We start from the raw sequence: 22,407 nt of genomic DNA on the forward strand, positions 1-22,407 counted from the left end.
TGCACCATGGTTGCGGTGCTTGGTGCGCCCTGAGCAGGAGACGCTCCCGGCTCCTGCTTCCTGCAGCCCCTCTGCACACAGCAGGCAGGAGGGCCTTGTGTTTGTTCAGTGCAGGATGGGTCACCTCCCTGCCTTACTTGCTGCAGCACAGGTCCGTCCTCCTCAGGGTGGAGCCCCGGCTCCTCTCTGTGGCCGCTGAGAGGTGCGCTCTCTGGAGCAAGACCCCGGTTCACTGGCACAGACTCACCCCACGACTGCTTTGGGTTAGCTTCCTCATTGTTAAACTCCAGATATCAGTTCCTGCCTCCAGAAGCGTTGGTTTATATCCCTGACCCTAAACTCATCTTGTCAAAGGAGGAGACTCAGAAAGAACAGAGAAGAAACACTTAGACCCAGTGTCACAAATGCTACCCAGGAGTTTTGGTTGAATAGAGATGACAAAAGACAGTCCAGAAATGGCTTATAAAAGAATCTATTGCAAACACAAGTCCTGTGGAATCACATCGCTGCTCTGTTAGTGGCTCCCTGCATCTTTCACAGTGAGAGGCCAAGTCTTTATTTAATGAGGGCTAGGGCTGGGGATTTAGCTCAGTGGTTCTGCTGCCTGCCTTGCAAGTGCAAGGTCCTGGGTTTGATTGCTGGTACCGAAAAAAGCCTTTATTTGATGAGGGCTCTCCGTGCCCTTTAGGGCAGGAAGCCCACGCCTTTGCTTCATCCTTGCCCCCCACCGCTCCATTCTAGCCTCTCTGGCTCCTTGATACCCACAAGGATGTGGTCACAATTCTGCCTCTGGGCTTTAGCTCTGGCTGTGCTATTTGTCTAGAAATGTCCCCAGATGTGATTTGGCTCAGTCCCTTTCTCCAGTTGCTGTGCTTCTCTAGCATTTTCTCAGTGAGGCCTCCTCCCACTGCCTCACTGTGGTAAAAACCAAAACCCTCTCTTCAGCATTGCTGGACTGTCTTACTCTGCTCAACTTCTTTCCATAACTGTCACTTCCTAACATGCTATTTTATCTGCTTGTATGTCTGGTACATTGTCTGTCTTCTCTATCAGGTGTGAACTCCAAGAGGATTAGGATTTTAATAGATCCCATTCACCGATGTGTCTCACATACCTGCTATTGTATCTGGCATGTACTTCTCAAATTTGGTTGAATGAAAGATGTTTTAGTATATTCTCTTGACTCTATGATGTGGATTTATATTAGTATTATATTGTTAAAATATACAAAAGCGACACAACATTCTCACCAAGGAATGCTTCCAGGCTTTTTAAAGAGATCTCTTATCTTGTTCAGAGTAGAGAAAAACAAGGGCACTGTTACAAATCCCATGGTAAGCCTCATTAGATGATTCAACAAGATCAGTTTAAACTCTCAGACTTTTTAGCCAGAATTTCCAGTTGAAATTCACCCTTACTCCAGGAACACTTCATAGCTGACAGACAGTTTTGTTCATCACTTGCCACTGACCACATCGACCCACAGAAAGGTGTAGTGGCTGACCTAGGGTTATGCGACCTGGTCAAGTCAAGGTCTTTGAAACATCTTGACCAAGTCCTTTCTTGACAAAGACTTTCAGATCGTTTCTAATTGAAGCGCTCTTTTTCCCTTCTTTTAAAATTTTTTTTCTTCAACTGAATACTTTTCTGTATAGGATTTATGAGAACTCAAAAAAATTTTTTTTGAGAACACAAATCCTTGGACAATACTTTGAACTGAAAAATGAATAATGTCATGTCAATCGAAAAACTTTTTACAATAGTAAAAAAATTATAATTAATTTCATGGTGAAAATAGAGTAAGTTGTTTGCAGTTGGCTGTATCCAGTTTCATGACAAAACATGGCAGGAGGAGCTACATGTTCTTTGTAAAATTTGAGGCTTAAATTTCCCATTTGCTCTCAGGCAGCACATTGCTGTTGGTACATCATTTTCCCCACTGCACTGCGCATGGTGATTTCCCTCCAGCAATCAAAAAGTCACACTCATCTGAAATGGACATGGATGGCGGTAGTGATTTGGTGAAAAGCTACAGCGCAGGATCCAGTATGAGGCCCTTGCAGAATATTCTGCGACAGTAACAGCAAGGCACCTCAGTCCTAGTCTGTGTACAGAGGCTAACGGGGTGAACGAGACTTCGTGCTGCTGAAGATCTTCCCTGATGGAGAGTGGAGCAGATGATCTTTTTCCATGACTTGGAGCAAAGTGATAATAGGCTAAAGTGAGAAGAAACAGTTTAAGTCCCAAAGACACAAGAAAAGAGCAATTTTATAAGGAACAAAGAAAGTTACATGTGTTAAAATTATTCAACAAGTATTCACTGATCACCATCAGTCTGCCAGGCAACATTCTGAGTAACAGAGATCCCGAGCAGAGTCACACTCACTGTCCTCGTGCAGGTTTTGTTCCCATGGGGAAAATGGCCCATAGCCGACCCACAGACGTCTCATACGAGGCGTGGGTTCATGCAGGAGGGCCAGGAGACGAGGGGGAGGTTGATGGGGGCGAGCCATTTTACACAGCTTGGTCAGGGGAACATCTGAACACTTCCAGTGAAATGAGGGAGTGCTCCTAGGGAAATTTGGGGGAAACCCAAAAAGCAAAATGTTTCAGTCAGCTTTCCTACTGCTAGGACAGTACACCCACCACCTGCCGCTTAGAGGATGTGGAGTTTATTGGGCTCACGGTTTCTCGTGGGTTCAGTCCAAAGTCAGCCAGCTCCAAGGCAGAGAGCCTGGCGGAAGGGCCTGGGGGAGGACAGCTGCTCACCTCACGGCAGCCAGGAAGCAGGAGAGAAGGGAGGAGCTGGGGACGGGATCCCTTCCAGGTCATGCCTCGGTGACCCACTCCACACAGGCCCCTCTCCCACCAGCGCCCTCAGCCCCTCAGCTGTTTAGAGGATGAGTCCACTGATGCACAAACGAGCTTTGGGGGGGCTCCTTAGAGCTAAACTATAACAAATGCAAAGACCTTGAAACCAGCCTGTCTGTGGAGCAACATCAGAGTGAAGCAAGTAGGCAGCCTGCGGGAAGCAGAGGGTGGGAGAAGAGAGCAGGGAGAGAGGAATCCAGCTTGTAGGAGGCAGCCATCCTACCGCTGCTAATAATAGCAGTCAATAAAGACCCACTGTCAAGGGATTTTCAATTTGTACTCCAAAGCTAACTGAAAATCACCTTAGATGTGTATATCTTTTTTTTTTTTTTTTTTTTTTTAGAAAATGTACAGAAGAGATGAAGTTATTTTAAAGCAAAAGAATATTTCTTAGAAATTGCTTTTCACCTCTTTGGCGCAATCTGTCACATGACGTCTTTCTCACAAAATTTCTCATCTATTTTCAATTCTCCTGGTTGACTGGTAGGAGAGAGAGAGGACTCTAAAGCATTTTCCATTTGTTTGTTTGTGTTTTATCTCTTGAGCTATGTGTGGAGGTTTTAAGAGATACCGTAACACAGGCATAGAAATATTAGATGACAATTCTAATAGTAGTGGTGCAGTAAGTAACAGTAACACTAAACACTCCTGAGAGAGTCCTATGTGCCATTCAGTAGTCTAGCATTTCACTCTACTAAGTCCTTTAGTGTAGGGAGTCTAGGATCAAGTATTCTATACCGGAAATTGCTACTGCTGCCCAACGTATCTGCAGGGTGCAGTGAGGACCTGGCTGTCAGTCACCAGTGTGGATCTGGTGAAAGTTGTCCTTTTCTGCAGGAGCTCCCGTCCTTGTGCTGGCCTTCTGTAGAGAAACTAGCAATAAAGCAACTCTTCCAACTTAGACGTGCATTGTTTTCTCACATGATCTTTACCCGTGGAGCTCGGTCAGTTAAATATGATTGATCATATTTTAGAATAAGAAGTGAGGCATGGTACGATAGACTGAACAGTGCCTTCCTAGAACTCTTGTGTTAAAGCCGCCAGCCTCATCGTGACTGTATTGGAAATAGACTTTCAGGAGATGAGAAAGATTAAGTGAAGAGTTTAATCCTGCAGGAGAGGTAGAGATAGATAGATAGATCGATCATACGAAGAAGGGAGCTGTCTACTTGAAGCCAGAAGACAGCTGTTCCTCCACCGTCTGGACTTAAAACCAAAAACCTCTTCCAAAGTCGGTGAGCAGAAGGGTTCTGCTCCTCTCTACCCTGTGAGTTCTCCCTTTCCGGGCAGGGAGCATGCGGGCCCCCTCAGGCAGCATTCCACAGCCCTTTCAGTGTCACGTGTCCCGTAGCCAGAGTCTGAAGACTGGTCGTCCGCTGTCTTCCGTTCGGCGTGTGCTGGTGTCCTTCCCTCGCATCTCTGGTACCTTTTTCTCAGCAAATCACTCTGGTGTGTATGTGGAAATAGGCGTGCCACGCTCTCGGTGGGCGGCCCGGCCGGCCCCAGGGAGAGCCCTGAGCATGCGACGTGCTCGTAGCATGCGGGCCCCCTCAGGCAGCATTCCACAGCCCTTTCAGTGTCACGTGTCCCGTAGCCAGAGTCTGAAGACTGGTCGTCCGCTGTCTTCCGTTCGGCGTGTGCTGGTGTCCTTCCCTCGCATCTCTGGTACCTTTTTCTCAGCAAATCACTCTGGTGTGTATGTGGAAATAGGCGTGCCACGCTCTCGGTGGGCGGCCCGGCCGGCCCCAGGGAGAGCCCTGAGCATGCCCGACGTGCTCGCTCTTCCTTCCATCGGAGTGGGCTCCCAAGGAAGGACCTAGGCGTCCAGAGAGGCGGTGCCGGGGTGCAAGCCTGCATGCCCAGGAATTCATAGCGCGCTCCGTAGACCCAGGGCAGAGGGAGGGCCCCTCCCCTGCAGTGTCCCTCTCTGCCTGACGGGGGCGTTTCTGTGCTTGGCCTCCCGCGTGCTGGTGAGTTTGCACGCTTTCCCACTGGCGCGAGGGGTGTTTTGTCACGGTCTGGAGTCGCCCTTTTGATGGAAGTCGCAGCACAGGGTCACCCTCCACTGCTCACATCCTGGATGGGGTGCCTGGCTCCCCAGTGTGGCGCGGGTCAAGTCAGGCCCTTTTATGCCCCAGTACCAAGGGAGAGTTGCTGCCAGTTTGTATTCGAAAGGCAATGGAAAACCACCTTCCATGTTTGTGCCTTTTTGGGGGAAAATGTACAGAGGAGATGAAATTATTCTGAAACGAAAGAAAATTCATAAGAATTTTTTTTTTTAATCTGTCTGGCACAATCACCCACATGTCTTTCTCACAGAATTTCTCATCTGTTTTTTGATTCCCTGGGCTGACTGGTCGGACAGTAGGAGTCTAAGTTTTTTTGTGTTGTTTGCTTCAGTTTTATCTCCAGTATTGTATGGAGGAGGTTTTAGGAGATATTCATATAGGCATAGAGGTGTTTAAAAATCCAAAAACTTTTTGAACATCGGTTTGTGTTTCCTTTATCCTCTTACTACCACAAAAGCTGACTCAGAAGATACTTTCCGGAAATAAAAATTATGTACAAGAAATAATCTTTTAAAAATAATTTTGTGCTACTCTCCATGTTTGAAATATTTTGGGTAAGGAAGATTTTGAAAAGTTAAACTCTTTGAGTTTGCATTATTTCAGCTTTTCATGGCATTTAAAAAATCTGTTTGTTTGTTTGTTTGTTTTAAATCACTCTTTGCAGTCACACTGCAGGCAGGTTAATATAATGAATCCAACTTTTCCGCAGAAGAAATGGTCAATGTGCTAAGGTCCAGGCCATGGCAGTGACTTCTGTCACTGACTTTAGCTTTAAATATGGCTGCTTGTTTGCTGCTCTGAGTCCACTCGCAGAACCAAGAACGCGAATCCGTGTTAAGAGACGGATCACCGGGGCAGGTAGATGGGAGGACTCAGGAATGCTTGGACTCATGGACGTCCCAGCATCTGTCTCCACAGGCAGCTGGCTCTCCCAGGCGCTCCTGGCCTGGCACATCCAGAGCCCGTTACTCAGGAAACAGCGGTCACGCCTCCTCTGTCCCTGTCACTCTCCGTTTCCCTCGTGTAGCTTCCTGTGCCAGCCTTCTCCTGACCTTCTCAGCGCCTCAGGTCAGGACACGGGGGTCCTCATGGGTAGTCAGTTCAGGCCCGCGGAACAGCAGTGAGCATTGCTGTGATGTGTCGCCCTTGTAGTTCCTGGGGGAGAATCACCTGGTTGGAGTTCTTGGGAAATTCAGATTCCTGGGCCTGGACACAAACCTACTGAATCAAAACCTCTAGAAGAGCAGCATAGGAATGAACGTGTTAAAGAATTGTGCTATAATCAAGGAAAAGGAGACTGTTTTTCACCTAATTATCATGTTCTGAGGGGTTCCGTACACCTCTAAATAGTTAGTAGAAGAGAACTGTGTAGGGTAATCATGTCAGGCAGCTTCGTCTTGATGCGACAAAACACCCAAGGTAATTGACAAGGGGCAAAGTTGTTTTGGCTCATGGTTTAGAGGATTCTGGTCATGGTGCCTGGCCTGGCTGCTTTTGGGCCTGTGATGCGGGGCTGGTCGTGGTGGAGGTACGTGGTGGAGAAGGCTGCTCACCTGTAAGAGCCAAACAGGGGAAACAGGCGTGGGCTGGGGACGAGATGCCCTTCAAGGCCACCCTCGGCGGGCGGTGCCTCCCCACGAGGCCCCTGCTGTCAGCCCGTTCAGCTGTGGCCTCATCGGCGCACACCCCGTGGAGGGCCCCGCTCCCGCTGTCAGTCACCTCTCCAGCCGCGCCTCTGAACATAGCACCCAGGGTCCAGCCCGTCTGTGGAGGACACTTCCTGTCTAAACCATACCTCATCTTGTGTTTCACTCCTTCATGTCCTGGGCTCAGATACTCCTGTTGCTTTCTTGAAAAAGTAGCTATAACAGAACCATAACAGAATTAGCGGGAGTAGCCCTACAGGATAATCTAGAAATCATTAAAATCACTTTGGAAAAGCATCATGGATTGTTAAAATACGGCAGGTGTAAAGATTTTCAAACGTTCTCTAAATTATTACGCTTCCCCAATATTCACAGATAGGTATGCATAAAAATGAGAAGCCACGGAGAGCCTTCGGTGTGCACATTTAGAAAAAACACAGCCGATTATACTGTAAGCAAATACAGTCTTTTGTCTGTGGGTGCTCAAGTCCCTTATACAAAATGGCACAGCGTTGGCGTGTCCCGGCCGCACAGCCTTACTTTGGACACACAGCCTTATGTTTACACCGTCTCTTCATAACTTAGAATACCCAATACGGTATGACCGCTGTGTGAAGAATACATCCATCGAGGCGCAGTGACGGGGGAGAGGCCTGTACAAGTTCACAACAGGTGCAGTTTTCCCCCACGTATATTCTGTCTGCGGTTGGTTGAACGGATATGGGTGTGTAGTTGTGAAGAAGACATAGGAGATGTTAGTGGACTTTAAGTTTTCTATAAAATCCTACCAAAGGATGGATTTACAGAAAGCATTTATGTGTGCAACATCTTCACCATTTCCCTTTTTTTGGTCACTTTATTCCAGCTGGGAAATTACCCAAGTACTTAGAGAATCCACTGCTACTATAGATGCTACTTTAACTGGAAACAGACGCTTTAATCCCAGTAGGAAGGGAAGGGGAGCACGGACGGTAAAGAGCAAAGTCCCAGAAGCCGGGTGTGTGAAGGCCGAGGGTAGGGTTGCTCTCCTGCGTGGGTGTCCCGCTTGGGGCCACACTGAACAGCAAGGAATCGCCTTGGGCTGCGATAAAATAGGTAATTCGGTTCATGTTTGTACGTAAGGGAACTTCCTTTTCAAAACATTTCAACTTACTAAGTAATTTTATGTAATAACAGCAAGTCAGAGTTTAGCAACTGACTAAGAAAACTTACATGTGTGCTTCACGGCCGTCAGCGTGCGTGTTCACTGGCGCACACGTGTAGGTAGGCCGAGAGGCGGCGCAGTTTAACCGGAAACACAGTATCCCGTCATTCTTAGCGCTTTCTGAGGCAGCTCTGGAGCCCTCTTCATGGACATCTTTCATTGCCTGTCCTGGCTGCCTCGATGTCCGGAATCCATTCAAAACCTTTCCCTTTCACGGTCACTTTAGGGGTGAGCTGGAAGTCGCACAGCGCCACGTGTGGTGACGAAGGTGGATGAGGACAGCACTGTGTTTTCACTGCCTTTTGTCGCCTTTCTGCTGGAGGGCGCACGGCAGCAGCTTTCGCCACACAGTGTTTTTTGATCGCACCTTGTAAAGATGTTCACAAAAAGGGGCTTCCGGAACTGCTTCCAAAAGTGGGGGCACAGAGCCATTTACGTAAAGAATAAAATGAAAGGTAATAAACTGGGAGGCAGATTTTGCGGAAATGAGAAAAGGAGGTAAAAGTGGTTAAGATGCAGTATTTGCATGCATTAGTTCTCCAAAGTGAAAATACTTATCACACATCACGAACGTATAGTAATAAAAAAGGGAAAATTACTTTTTTGAAGTGGTAAGAATGATGAGATAAATGTGTTTGAAGGGAAGAGAATATTTTGAGAAGGACTCATGTGCCTTTGTTTTGTTTGCTGTTGTTGTTTTTTGAGACAGGGTCCCACTGTGTAGTCGAGACTGACCTGGAACTCACTATGTAGTGCAGGCTGGTTTCGAACTCACAGTGATCCTCCTGCCTCAGCCTTCCAAGTGCTGGGATTACAGGTGTGCACCACCACGCCCAGTTCATGTGTCTTTTATTGTAGTAAAGCTTATCATTTTAAATGCACACCATATTTTGGGGTCAGCCATAGTATTATTGGTAAATACTGTGTTTTATTCACCAAGTCACACAAGTACCCGATACCTGTGGGCTTTGATTGGACTGTGGCAGGCACAGCCTGGAGTCAGTGCTGCCCTGTCCCTCCCCTACCTGGGGTCACATTGTCACCTATGCAGCCCTTGCTGGACACTGCCGGATTGAGCCATGAAAACTGTGAAATCACGTCAGTCACAGTGTTGAATGTGAACGGTCTCACAGACCCGTGGCCCAAAATGCCCTGGGCTTCCCTGGCTGCGGGCCACAGGTTGGACGCCCTTGCTCTGGAGGGAAATAGTCGAGATTAAGGAGAGAGGCAACTAATGGGAGTGACGGGTTCAACCCTGGGAGGAAGACTCACAGTGGGGACAGACACAGGAAGATGGAGCTTGAAAAGCCAGGGGACAGCGGGCGTGTCCTCGCCATGTGAGTGCCACAGGTTGCAAGGTTAGGCAGCATCGTGAGTGTGGCTAAGAGAAGCGGGGAGTAGAGCTGGCAGTGTGTAAGTCGGACAGTGTTAGGTGGTTTCAAAGACCAGTATTTCATTAGAAGAAACAGATTTATAATTATTTCTGTGTCACACTTGCAGAGGAACTGGAATTCTTTGGTGTAACATTTCATATTCATTGTTCGCTTGGGGCTGAACCATTCAACATAGGTGTTTAAATGAAGGTAAAAAGAATAATTCCTAAAATCTAGGAAAAGGTGTTTTGTCCTAAAAAAAGAAATTCGTGAAAAAAAGATCTGGGAAGAGAAACGCCATTTCTGTCAAAGGAGCCTCTAGCTTGACCGTAATCGACTGCAGTCTACACAAAGGAGTTGATCCACTCTCCCTAAAGGAGAAGATTTCATCTGAAGGACCGGCTCATGCCAGGGCCCTTGGGACCAAGCAAGGGACAGAGGGCTCCTAGCTGTGTGCCCATGGGAGCCAGGGCTCTATGAGCCAGTGACAGAGGGGGCGATGACCCTGGAGCAGCTGCGGTGCTCACTCAGAATGCTCTGAACTCTTTCTCAGCTAGTTGGTTTGTAGGGACTTTTATATTTGCAATCAGAGTGGCTGCTGTTCAATGGCAGAAGGGTTTGTATTTGTCAAGAACAGTGAATTATTGCAAGGAGTACCTCCTCAGAGGAAAGTGTATGGCTCCCTAATCTACTTGTCCTGATGTGTGAATCAAAGCGAGGTCACCAATAGCTAATAAATAAATTTGTGCAAGCGTGAGCATCTGTCTGCTCATCCTAGCAGCGCTGCCCATGCAGGCTCCTTTCCAAAGGAGAAGCAGCTAGATTGTGGTCTAACCCAGAGCTGTGATGCAGATGTGTGAAGATTGTGGGTCAGCCCAGGCAGGTGCCTCTAAGTCATTGAACGGCTTTGAGGCTGTGGCTTTCCTCCAGAAGAGAGCAGGAGGAAGGGCAGAGGGTGCTAAGCCTGCCCTCCTCCTACAGGGAAGGTAATGGCCTGCCTCAAGGCCGCCCCGGGCCGGCTTCCACTTGCGTCTCTCTGGCCACAGCTGGGTCTCGTGGCCTCTCTGTTGCTCAGGCCTGAGGAGGCTGCCAGACGCAATGGGGTTTTCTTGGTGAGGAAGATGTGCAGAGGCCAGGCAGCGCGCAGACTGCCCCAGGAGCGCAGGACGTCCTCAGACCCAGTGTTCCTCGATGGCCTGGCTGCCTTCCGCACAGCAGTGTCCTGCTTCCCTTCTGCGATGGGCTGAGCTGCCCACCTGCACCGCATAAGCACTGTCTCAAGAGGGCTGTGCCTTCCCTTCCTGAGAAGAACAGAGCTGTTTCCTGGCTCTTTTGGTGAAGACTGAGTGACTCACGTGTGCTGAATGCAAATGGCGGGGAAGGATCGGTCCTCCCAGAGTGCTCTGGCGCTCAGCTGGCTTCCCCTTGCTCTTTGCAGGATTGTCTTTGGCAACGTTGGCCACCCTGGCCAAGCCCAAAGGTGCTGTCTTCTTTCCAGCCTTGGACCCCACCCAAATAAATGCAAATGCAGACACGAGGGTAGTAATCTGCTGGGAGGGGTCACTAAGAATAGTGTGGGGAAAAAATAAGAATCAAGATATATTATGTGAAGGTACAGATCTCCAATGATGCATGTCATTATATACCTGAAATGTACCAATAAAATTAATTTTAAAAATTTAAAATAAAAGAATAATGTTCGCTAATATTTTCCCCTCCATTTAAAAAATTTGTGTTACAGGTTGAAAGTCTTTGAGGTAGGAGAAGACAGGTTCTAATTAAGCTCAAAGGCTTTCCTTGGTTTTTCCAGATGAGAATTCTCCAGCCAACTTCTGGGATTCTAAAAACAGGGGCGTGACGGGAACACAAAAAGGACAGATTGTGTGGCGAATCGAGCCTGGACCCTACTTCATGGAACGTAAGTCGCGGAGCGTGTGCCTCATGTTTAGCACCGAGTGTTGTGTGTGTGGCTGTCAGTGGAATCTTTTCTGAATGTTCTTTAAAAAGTCCTTTGTTCTTACTTACATATTTATGTCATGAAGCCCCACAGTAGAAAATGCATTGTTTCAGAGAGTGATCATTACAGAATGTTCACAGGTTTTGAAAAATGTGTGTACATGTATGTACAATAAAGGTATATGTACATAAATACATAAACTAATGTATTTTTATATACACTTGTGAGTGTATAGCATATAAGTGGTGTATGGCTATTTAAATACTTTACAAATTATAGACATACTTGTAATTAATATTTATATTAATTTATAGTTGATATCTGTAATTAGTATTAATTCTATTAATTTTAGGAAGCAAAAAGAGCAAGTCAGGATTTTGGTCAGTGCACGTGTTCTGTTTGCCTGCACAACGCTCCGTGATTGTTTCTACCAGCAGCAGGAATATAGATACTTGGAGAGTGCAGAGTCTGCAGAAATGCCTTTGACTCCGGGAGAAGTTGGGGAGCCTTTATATTTGCCATTGAGAATGTATCAAATCGCGAGGGGTGTAGCTCAGTGGCACAGCGCCTGCCTGGCAAGCACAAGGTCCTGATTTCAGTTCCCAGTACCAAAAACAAATATTCTCTGTATTTTTATGCAGTAGGAAGAAGATGAATAAAAAATGCTTTGTTAGTTTACAAAATTTATTTTTCCATAATATAGGAAAAGACGGCCCTTTGCCTTGTCGCGCCCTGTGGAAGAATTAAAGTGTCTGGATGCAAGTTTAGTGTACGACAGGAAGAATACTAACAATGATTGTTAATACTTATTAAACCTTAAATAGAACGTATGGATTGGTTAAGTGGAAATTACGGCTGGCGTGTCTGCATTGAGTCATCTGCAGCTTCCGTAAAAGTTACTTTAAAAGATGAACCTCTGTCCCCTTGCGTTGCCATCAGTGTCATCTGAGATTTGCTTTCCCTTCCCTCTTGGGCGGTCAGCATTCTGGGCCTTGCTGTGCTCCTGCCTCTGCCTCCTTTTCACGGTCCAGGGCCTGGCTGGACTCTCTCCATAAACCTTAAGTGGGAGGTGGTTTTAAGGGAAGAAATGCTTCAACAAACGATGGTGTTTGGGAGTGGGTGGCTACGGAGAATATATAAACACACTTGTCATTGTCACAGCCGCTAGCATAGCATGCGGGAGAAAGTTGCCGGTGTATGGGGACATCGCTGGGAGGTGAGATGGTGGGCGGTTTCTTTTCTTGCCATATCTACTTCCAACACTGGCTTAGCTGGTACTCCTGCTAGTGAGGAAACTAAACGACGCGAGAATGGGGAAAATGGAATGGGAGATGCTGGTTTTACTTTTATTGTGATTCTTTCCTTCAAAGAATCGCAGGGGTCAAGGGGCGTGTTGGGTGAGGAATAGCGCCAGCTTCCCTGTGTCCTGAAGTGCTGGAGACGTCAGCGGGACCGGGTTGGCCAGGGCACCTGGAAGGAGCTGCCTCACGCACATGCTGCTGGGATTCGGGGCATCTCGGGAGGGGAAGAACCCATTGACACAGCCGCTCTTTTTTTGTGATTGATTCTCCTCCCACCTGCCGAAGTGTGAAAGATGTGTGATGTCCTGGTGATCGGGCCATACTAAATAGTAAATACAGCAACTAGGAATTTATTATCTAGTAAATACTTGTCTTGGCAAATGTTTTCTCTCCATCGCAGTCCATGGTGTAACAGAAACGGGCTTGACAATTGGGAATGAACAAAAGAACAGGGCTTTTTCTTTTTCTTTACTCCTCTAATTGAGCATGTTTGTACCTTAATTCTTGGTACATAAAATTGGGAGCATCGCATAGCAGGATTGTAAAAATGGAGATATTTAGGAATGTATTGCTTCAAGACAGACAAAAGTAGTCCAAGTTAAATGTACAGGACGGTGAACCGGAAATTCAGAAAGTTCACACTTTCAAATATGCCTGGCTTACTTCATCAGAATGAGGCTTCTCCCAGCACGTTTCTAGCCTGCAGTGTTAGAAATAAAGGGAATATTTCCAGCAGCGCTAGGACACCGGGGCTTGAGCAGATGTCTGGCTGAAGCTGTCTTGGGGACATCTCAACCTGGTGCATGCCGCTGGGCTCTCTCGGGTCAGCGGGGGACTTCTAAACAGCAGGGAGGCTTACACAGCTTTGAAGTCCTAAGTGCTGGCAGCCTCTGACCTTGAATGCTGTGGTATTCAAATTTGGGGGTTTCCTCTTAAGGAAAGAAGATGCATGTCTTTAGCTCATTGGAAATCCAAACAAAGTAAAATTCTCTGGAAATTGGTTTGTCCCAGTTCCCGGGCATGCATGGGTTTGCCTACTCCCCCCGCCCATCTCCCTGAGTGTCAGTGGCTTCGGATAGGTGGGTGAACCCCCAGGTCCACACTTCAGGGCCCACTGACGGGGTTCAAAGGAAAGAGGCCTGATTTGCAGCAGTGACCTTCCCGGCGTCAGCTTCACCTGCACTTTCTTGTCATAAGGCTTAGCTGTCCCTAGAGTGAGCTGAGCTTGTACTGGCAGAAACTGCCCTGTGTGCACATCCTAAAGTCGTGAAGTCAAGTGGATTTGGCATGTCAAGGTGCCTGTCTTGTTCTCCACCGTCTCTCATAAACTGTGGCCACTGGCTCGCCTATTCTTACCTGCTTTTTGTCTTCCCTCCCTTCTCTCTCCTCTGCCCACTTTCTCCCGTCTATCAGAACTGTTTTCTGAGGCCAGCGTCGTGCGGGCGTTGCTGCAGGCCCTCCCTATGTCGGGCCAGTGAGGGTCCCAGGGAAGGAAGCTTCCTTCTGTGCGCTCGCTGGGCACTGGATCGCTTTCTGATTGTTACGCACGATAGCAAGTCATCGGCATTGGTAGCAATTCCTGGTGTTGTCTGGTGTCCCCGGGAGCCACAGGTAGGATGAGGAGCCACAGAGCAGCACGCTTGAGTCGCATCCTTAGCTGTGGTGCTCAGGTTGGAGCCCCGAGTGGGGCGATGCAGGGTGGCTCTCATCTGGGAGAGAGGAGGTGGCCCCAGCCTTGCACCCTGCTCTCAGACGCCTGCTGTTCTCAGGTCCCTCCCCAACACTGGAGGGCTGCCCTGCCCTTTGGGTGGACGGCGGTGCTCCTGCCACTTTACTCGGGGTTCCTTGGGTCTCCGGTCCTGACTTGGCAGCAGCAGCGTTGTCCCTCCACACTGTAGTTGAGGAAGGGCTGGCATTTCGGGCTTTCAGCCCTCATCAGAGAGAAGGCAGCTTGCTCTGATGACCGGGGGCTTGCACCAGGAATGCCGCATATCTTAAAAGTGTGAGGATTAAAACGTGTTCACTCCTCGAGCGGTGACCTCTGAAGAAGGAGGGAGTAAAAATAGGAACTATGATCTTAAAAGTTCCATAAACCCGAGGCAACCATTAAAATCACATCTTAGAATAAATGGCAGTTAGCTTCCTTTTTTTAGATTATTCTATTTTAGCGACGTAGGAGTGCTGACTGAAGAAAGGTGTTTATTCGACTCATCTCTCTGGTCTGACTTTATATCTGATTCTAGAAAGCTGGAGAAAAGCCACACTTCTTGAATAAGAATAGGCGACAGCTGATGCCTCGGTGGCCTTGCTGCTGTTCTGGGGTGGACAAGGTCCCGGTCTTTGGACAGAGCCATGTGTTGCTCCAAGAAGCCATGGAACCTTTTTCGGATAAGACTTGAGACATAATTGCATATAAATGCTATGGTTAATGTAGAAGAGTTGAGATTGCTTTTAAAAAATCATTTTTGAACAGGTAATTTGTGTGAAGAACATAATGTCAGAAAGACAGAAAAAGTGAAAGGAAATGTCTTCCCAACTTGGGACCACTCACTAGTCTCCCTCTCTGGTGTCACCAGCTACCAGTTTCTTATTATCTCTTGGGGAATATTTATCCATGTATAAACCAAGTAATACGTTCTTGGTTTAAAAGGTGGTAGTAGGGCGATGACTCTAAGTGTAGCAGAGTTGTGGCCAAGGCCCCTTCCAGCTCTGCAGCCAGCTGCCCCTGTGTGTTGGACCTGCCGCTGCCACGTGTTGCCCCAGGCAAGGGCATCTTCATTTGTGTTTGTGAACATTAATAAGTTCACAGGCAAAGGACTCATATCGGGAATATATAAAGAAGTCATAAAAGTTGGACCTCCCAGAATAGAAGACCCAGTAAAAGGCACAGGCAACTGAAATGAATAGATACTGTAAGAAGAAGTACGCATGGTCAATAATACCGGGAAAAGTGCTCAACATCTCTGGCCATTTGAGAAACACAAATTAAAACAACATTGAGATTCCATTCCAAGCCAAAAAGAATGGCCATCATCAAAGAAATCACTTGATCTTAGCCGAAAGGCTGAGAAGCGATAAGAAATCAAATCATAACAGATGCTGGTGAGGCCGCAGGGGGAACAGAACTCATATATGTTCTTGGTGGGAATGTACCATACAACCAGTATGGGGATCGCTATGGAGATTCCTCAGAGGCCCGTTCAACCCAGCTAGTCCCTTTCTAGATCCTTTTCCCAAAGAGTTAAAGGGTTCACACTGCGGTGATCCATGCACACCCATGTTTATAGTAGTATAATTCATAATAGCCAAATCCTGGAAGCAGCCTGTGTATTCATCAAGAGATGAAGGAATATAGCAAGTGTGTTCTTTCTGCACAATAGAGTACTACTCTGCTATAAAAAAGGACAAAGGAGTTATCCATAGGCTGCATGTTGAGACCATAACGTTAAATGAAATAAATCAGTCACACAAGCATAAATATCACTAGGTTCGCTTATATGAGAAACCCAAAGTATAAATAAGGGCAAAATTGGAATACAAAGAGGCTTCTCTGTCTTGTAAGCATTTAACTAGAGGGTGCGGGTATTTATTTTAATAGCCTTGTAAGCAAAATGTCTGAAAGATTATTGCAGGGCCAGAATGTATTTCCACATTCATTGGGGGCCGAGAGGGGACAGTGTCACGTGGGCCACCGCCACCTCCTGTCCCCTGGCCCTGGCCCTGCTGGCCCGGTCCTCCTGGGCCCACTGGGAGCCCCTCCCCTCTCTGCCAACCTCCGTTGGAGGCAGCGTGCTGTGCGTGAGTGCTGTTGCAGGAACTTCTCTGGAGTCTGTAGCTGTGGGGTCTGTCTGTGTCCTTGAAGCTGGCAGCCACAGCGGGCATCACTCCCCTCCCCACCCGCCGTCGTCTGTGGTCCTGCTTGTGAGTGGAGCCCGCAGTTTCCTGCAGAGCAGCACTTCCTCCAAGCCCTTGTGAGTTCCTCGACCCACAGCCAGGATGTTCAGCTCTGTGCCCTCCTCAGAGGGAAGCTGGTTTAGCAGCTCTGTGTGGACCACCCTCGGTGACTTCCTGAACCCCACTGTGTGAGGATGAAGTGTCCCTCTCGGCGTGGAACATCTCTGTGCCTTCAGAAGTCTTCCACCCAGGCACGAGTGTCCTCTCCTCCTGCCCTCCATCTCCTCTCTGGTGACCAGACAGCCTGGGTGTGGCTTTTGTCACTGGAGGTCACTGAAATCCCTGGGCTTTGCCCTCCTGCAGCACAGGTGTTGGCGATCACGCCCACATGGTCTCTGTTTTTGCACATTCGAAGCACGTTTGTCTCACTGTCCGGCGGATTCGTGTTTGTCCCGGGGTGGAGTGGGGTGAGCAGCGTCCTTTCATAGGGGTCACACTGGGGTTTCTCATTCTCATCTTCGGCTCCCTGTTGGTTGGGACCTTAGCAGAGGGCCTCCTTGGGCCGAGAGGGAGTCAGGAGAGGATGGCAGAAAATGCACTTGTCTGTATTGAAAAGCACCCTGCTCACGCCCTGAGCATGGATGTGGCTCGTGGATGTGGCTTGTGCGGGGCTGCCGCAGGCAGATGCACAGACACTGCTGGCTCCGGGGTGTGGACAGCGACACTGCTGAGCTCGCAGGAGTTGCTGTGCACATCACATGCCCGCTGAGGGGCACTTAGGTCTGCCTCCTGTGGAATCTGCGCTGTGGGTTGGGGTGCAAGGCTTGCTGGGATCCGTACCGCTACTGCGGTCATAAATGACCAGAGTCGGTGCTGGTGTTCAGGAAAACCACGCGGAGGAGTCCGCAGGAGGCCAGGCAGTGGTGATGGTGGCGTCACTGCTCTTCCTGCTGCCCACCCATCCCTGTCGTCAGACCCTTCACTCCCTGATGCTCCGCTGGCTCCAAGTGCCCTCCCTCTTCTCCCCCTGGGCTCTGGCTCTGTGCTCTCCCTCCTGCCAGTGTCCCTTTTCAGAATCGCCTGTCCTTTGTCGTTCCTCAGCAGCTGTGCTGTGAAACATGGCCGGGCCACCGGTTAGCCTTTCCTGGGTGCTCGCCCTGCGTGGCGCTGCGCTGGGCGCACAGCATACGTCTCTTGGCGGTTGAGCTGACTGTGAATTATTGCAGCGATCAGTGCAGGTTGTAGAAGGACTCCAGGTTTTACTCCAGGATGGATATGTTCTTCAGGTTTCCTGTGTGGTTAGTGATAAGAAGAGTATGATGATACAGATTCCTAGAGAAGGATGGTTTGAAATAAAACAAGTAGAGGCCATCTGCAGTCAGGAAAGGCAGTGACAGTCGAGCTCTGGGGGATGCCGGGGACCGCCCCACTTCGTGACCCGTGACTCAGCTGAGCCCAGGAAGCTCCCGCTGGGTTGGCACGGTTGCTCTGGAAGACCGAGCCCGGCAACTCGGGCCCTCGGCATGGAGGGAAGGGCTCGTGACTGTTTTCTATTGGCAGCTACTTTCCCAAAGCCGTAATTGGTACTTACATTTCTTCTTGTCAAGCTCAAATGCACAGAACAAGTTTCTAAAATGTGTGGATTTTCATGTGCTGAGAGTTACATCCATATATGTCGGTGGTCCCGTCTAGTGGCTACATTGAAATCATATGGAAAATGACAATAACACAGTATTTCTACATGGAAGTGTTCCGAGAGAGTAGTGTCACACTCCCCCACTTTGTCAGACTACCTTTTCTGTTTCATTGACAGCCGCCATGTGTCTGTGCTGTGGATGTCAAGAGCAAAGGCTTGGGATGGGGTGGAGTGGGTTCGAGTCCCAGCTTGCATTTCTTGTTTGTTGGACCTCTGGTGACCCACACCTCGGCTGTAATGTGGAGACTGGGACTTCTGCCTCCTCAGGCTGAGGGGGGAGGCTTAAGTGGCAACACAAGTGTGCGAGGCAGCACTGTCTGCTTTGACAGATGTCGCCAGTCTCACTTGTCCTGCGCTGTGTGTCAGGGTACTGTTTCTGTGCATTGTTTTTCAGATATGTCTGGCGTGGTCTTTGGAAATTTCTGAAAAGCATGTAAAGTCCATCGAGCATTGGTATAACTCCTTGCCTGTGATTGGAGATTTCTGCAGCGGATTCCTATGTGGCTCGTCCTTGTGTTCATTGTTTTCTCCCATTTTTTTTTAGCGGAGATAAAAATCTGCTTTAAATACTACCACGGCATCAGCGGAGCCCTGCGGGCCACCACGCCCTGCATCACGGTGAAGAACCCGGCTGTGATGGTGAGTGCCTCCCCGGGGACTGTGTGGTCCTGTGGGTCCTGTTTTCACCTGTGCAGCCCCGACAGAGATCTGAGGACAGACAAGAGGAGCCGCAGGGCAGAGTGGGCCCTGTGTTAGGGAAAGGAGAACGACCTCGCTGGCAGCCCGGGGCTGTGACACGGGTCAGCAGGAAACAACCCTCAGCAGGAGCACCCCTGCCTGGTCAGCTCAGGGCTGTGCTACAGTGCTGTAGGAACAGACCCGTCACCCAGGTCCTCAGAAACATATGGGAAACATAGGAAAGAGTGGTGCTGTGTCTTAGGTAAATTTAATTTACACGAATTCAAGGAGTAGGAGAGAAAGGCAACCATTGAAATCATGGGTGATTCTGTCTCCCAGAAAACTCAAAACAGCTTTGCCCAAGAGAGCATGAGATTTGAGCCATAAATAGCGCACCGGGTCCTTGGGGCCCTAGGGCTCAGTCCTGCTTGATGCTGGGCTGGCGTCTGGGCTCAAAGATACCGTATGGAACTTTTGGTGAAACCCGGTCACTCTAGGGAAACCAGCTTCTTCATCAGGCCCTTGACCAAAGTGATATATCTAATTAAATTCCAGAGAGGACTGGAAGTTTTAAAAGAAGCTCGTCCATGTCTAGCAAGGACTTGCCCAAGGATTATTTTTCATAGTTGTGTGATTTCTTTTCACCCAATCAGCTAACTTACAAATCTAGCATTTCCACAGTGTAGGGCTCCAGTGTTCATGGGTGGCTGGATTCAGGTGATTTGGGGAGATTCACAGAGCCCAAGATATGTACATCTTTGTCTTCTTTTATTATTCAGTAAGAAAATGAGGTCATGAAAGTATAGAAAAAATGCTAACTCTCATAATGTAGAGTCTTTAGAAACGTGTGTGTGGGAGTGTATGTGTGTATTCACTCTTAGAGATGGTCACACTCTTGGAAATAGGCAAGAGGCCAAGTTGATTTCTTGAGCGTGTCTGTGCCTCAGAATCAAGCCTTCTTTCCCTCACAGTCATTTATTCAAGCAGATGTTCATTGGAGCTGGCTCTCCTTGGTCTGGTCAGGAAGAGCGACATCAGCACATTATTGTATTTCTTTGTGAGACAGTCCTGCCGGGGAGAGTATCAGCACTGCGATGCACACGACAGTAGGATTTGTTCTGAAGATGTCCCTGAAGAAGGAGCAGCCTGTCGATAATGGAAGGAAAGTTATATTTGAGTCCCAGTTGTAGTCAGCCGGGTACATGATGCAAGAGCATAGCATGCAGCGCTGTGTAAGACTTTGATGGTCTCAGGGAGAATGACAGTTGTTGACTATAAAATCTGCCATTTCACAAAATAAGCACTCGAATGAGTTTGCTCCATTTAATGTTCTAAAAAGAAAAGGTTGCATGACTGGAAGAGTGAAGCTGTTTGTAATAAAACCAGTGAAGCGTCACAGTGTGTGAAATTAGACAGTAACTCATGCTGATTAGCATTTTCTGGATTCGGAACTTTTTAGACTTGAGCAGTTTTGATATTTGCATATCAGTGAGGGCAGCGAGGGGCTCAGAGCCCACTGAGCATTGATTTCACCCCCTGGATTTTGTATGGAGATCGCTCTGCTAAAGCCTGGACATACTTTACAAACAATTCATTTGCTTTGGACAGATTTTTGCGGCACTTTACCAGCTTCACAGATCCAGCACTGGCAATCAAAAGAATTTTGTGGTTCAAAGGCAGACTAATGGATGGGTGGTCAGTAGGTTTCTGACCAAGCTTGGGGCACTCGGGTCTGTATCCAGAATGGAAGGGGGCTCCCACTTGGAAACCTGTGCTTGTACAGCAGCAGGACAGTCCCTCAGCACAGGACATGCTGTTCGTTATCCATGCCCGAATAGCACCAAGCTCGCTCTGATCAGACCATGACCAGACACCAGAAATACACTAGGAGGAAGCAGCCGAGAAACTCCATAAGGAAGGAAACGAGCTGCTGTGCGGGTCACATACTCCCCTTCTCACATAGCCTCAGCAATCAGGGCTAAAGAGTAATTGTGTCTTCTCTGTCCTTTGTGCTTTGACGTCACTGTCATTCATCAGCGCAGATGGTGATTCCCTTGAACAGGAAGTCCTTGGGCCATGGGCAGATTGCAGTCACTGTTTGTGCTTGGTTGATAGCACTGCCTGTGGGTTTCCTGGAAGGAGTGGATGGGGCGTGTTCCCTTACTTATTCATTTATCTATTTATTTTAAGCTTAGCAAAGGCAGTTTATCAGTGAGAAACCTTGGGGCGCGTTCATTTGAAAACCCCTCCCTGCACACGGAGTGCAGGTATGTTAATTACCACTACTGTCCCTGTATTGCGTGGCAGTGCATGCTCTTTCTTGCCTTTTTTCAAATAAACAATAGGATTCTTTGAGTATTATTTGAGATGAACATTTTGGCAGACAGGTTGCGCAGGACACTGCTTTTATGTGACTTCTTCAAGAATTGTTTCACATTGGCAATGCGTTGCATTTTAAAAGTAAGAACTGGGACATTTTCTTTTGTTCTTCGCAATTCCTTACGCTATTTTAGATGGGTTTTAGATGAAGACAGGCCATGAATCTTTGCAGTCTTGAGTAACTCACATAGCTTGAGTGTCCAGGGAAGGCCCAGTGCTGAGTGCTTGGTGTGGCCCTCTTCCCAGGCCGCGCCTTCCATTCGAGGTGAGGCCCTGATCCCGAGGGTCTGCCTGTGCCTGGGTGTAGAAGATGGGAGATGGGGTCCGGACTGGAAAGCTACCAAGAGGGCAGAGGGCCAGTGATTTTTGCCAGAATGGCCCGAGTGAATGCTTGCTGCAGGGGTTCAGAGCCATCGGACCCCACCTGGGGGCAGCGGCAGAGGAGTAGGCCTGCTAGCAGAGTGTCCGCTTCTTGAGGGTGGGCATTCTCTCCAGGTCTGCTCAAGCTCAACCTTGCAGAGGTGGAGGGGGAGCCCAAGTTCGGTCCCCGCTGAGCAGAAGGCTCAGAGATACTTGGCTAAGAATTTGGTCAAGAAAAGAATGTTTGCAGAGGGTTTAATCTGAACTTCAGAATTAAAGTGTGCTTTCTGTTTTCCAACTGTTCAGGATATATCCTGCCTTCTGTTTTGTCTTTTTCAATATGATAGCCTTCTTTTACAGAGGTTCCTGGAGGTCGTTTTTCCTAGTGTGCCATAAATTTTGCACTAGTAGTATGCACATTGAGAAGAAGGTCTAAATTTGCTGTGCAGTTTATAAATTACTGTTTTTGTGTGAGATATAATTTACTCAGAAGCTTTTAGGAAGAAGTTATCAGTACAATAGCACTGCGAATCCCTATTATTGCCCATTATTCTAGTGTGTTCTGTGTGCCTACAGCTCAGTGGAATTCTAGAAGGCAGGTAGGACACCCACGTGGAACTCGGGAGTTTGCTATACCTATGGATGTCTCTGGTATCAATCTACCATTTATTCTAGGTTTTCCTAATCTGAAGGGATATGATGTTTGCTTTTTAATTGAAGTGAATGCTTAAAATGGCACTAATCATATCAGTGTATTTCTTACATATCAATTATGTTCTTATTAAGGGAAAAGTACATATATAATAGCCTGGTTGATACTCCCAAGGGATTTCAAAGCTGATTATTTTTAAATTTTGGGTAAGATAAAATTTAAGCATGATCCCACTCTTGCCTTTGAGAATGCACATTTGCGTTCAGTTCCAAGATTTAGAAATTTAAAGCCATATGCTCGATGCATTTTGATGAAAACATTGCTGCA

General features: G+C 47.9%; 1 protein-coding gene and 1 long non-coding RNA gene across 3 annotated transcripts in view; one reads left to right on the forward strand and one right to left on the reverse strand.

Annotated features, from left to right (window-relative positions):
- The window catches only part of Hecw2 (HECT, C2 and WW domain containing E3 ubiquitin protein ligase 2), a 320,103-nt gene that overhangs the window by 192,553 nt on the left and 105,143 nt on the right, over window positions 1-22,407 (forward strand). The window contains exons 3-4 of the mRNA XM_010631993.1: window positions 10,974-11,081; window positions 18,556-18,650. Of these exons, the coding sequence (XP_010630295.1) occupies window positions 10,974-11,081; window positions 18,556-18,650 (203 nt within the window). The remainder of the gene's footprint in view (window positions 1-10,973; window positions 11,082-18,555; window positions 18,651-22,407) is intronic.
- LOC104867542 lies at window positions 1,813-7,888 on the reverse strand. 2 transcript variants are annotated; one of them, XR_781787.2, is made up of 3 exons: window positions 7,799-7,888; window positions 6,736-6,802; window positions 1,813-2,216 (listed from the first exon to the last, which is right to left on the reverse strand). It is a non-coding gene; the product is annotated as an uncharacterized LOC104867542 (long non-coding RNA). The 2 variants fall into 2 exon arrangements; XR_781788.2 differs by lacking the exon at window positions 1,813-2,216 and adding an exon at window positions 6,174-6,493.

The sequence above is a fragment of the Fukomys damarensis genome, unplaced genomic scaffold, assembly GCF_012274545.1.
Source record: "Fukomys damarensis isolate Sample0158 unplaced genomic scaffold, DMR_v1.0_HiC HiC_scaffold_26, whole genome shotgun sequence".
Classification (NCBI taxonomy): domain Eukaryota; kingdom Metazoa; phylum Chordata; class Mammalia; order Rodentia; family Bathyergidae; genus Fukomys; species Fukomys damarensis.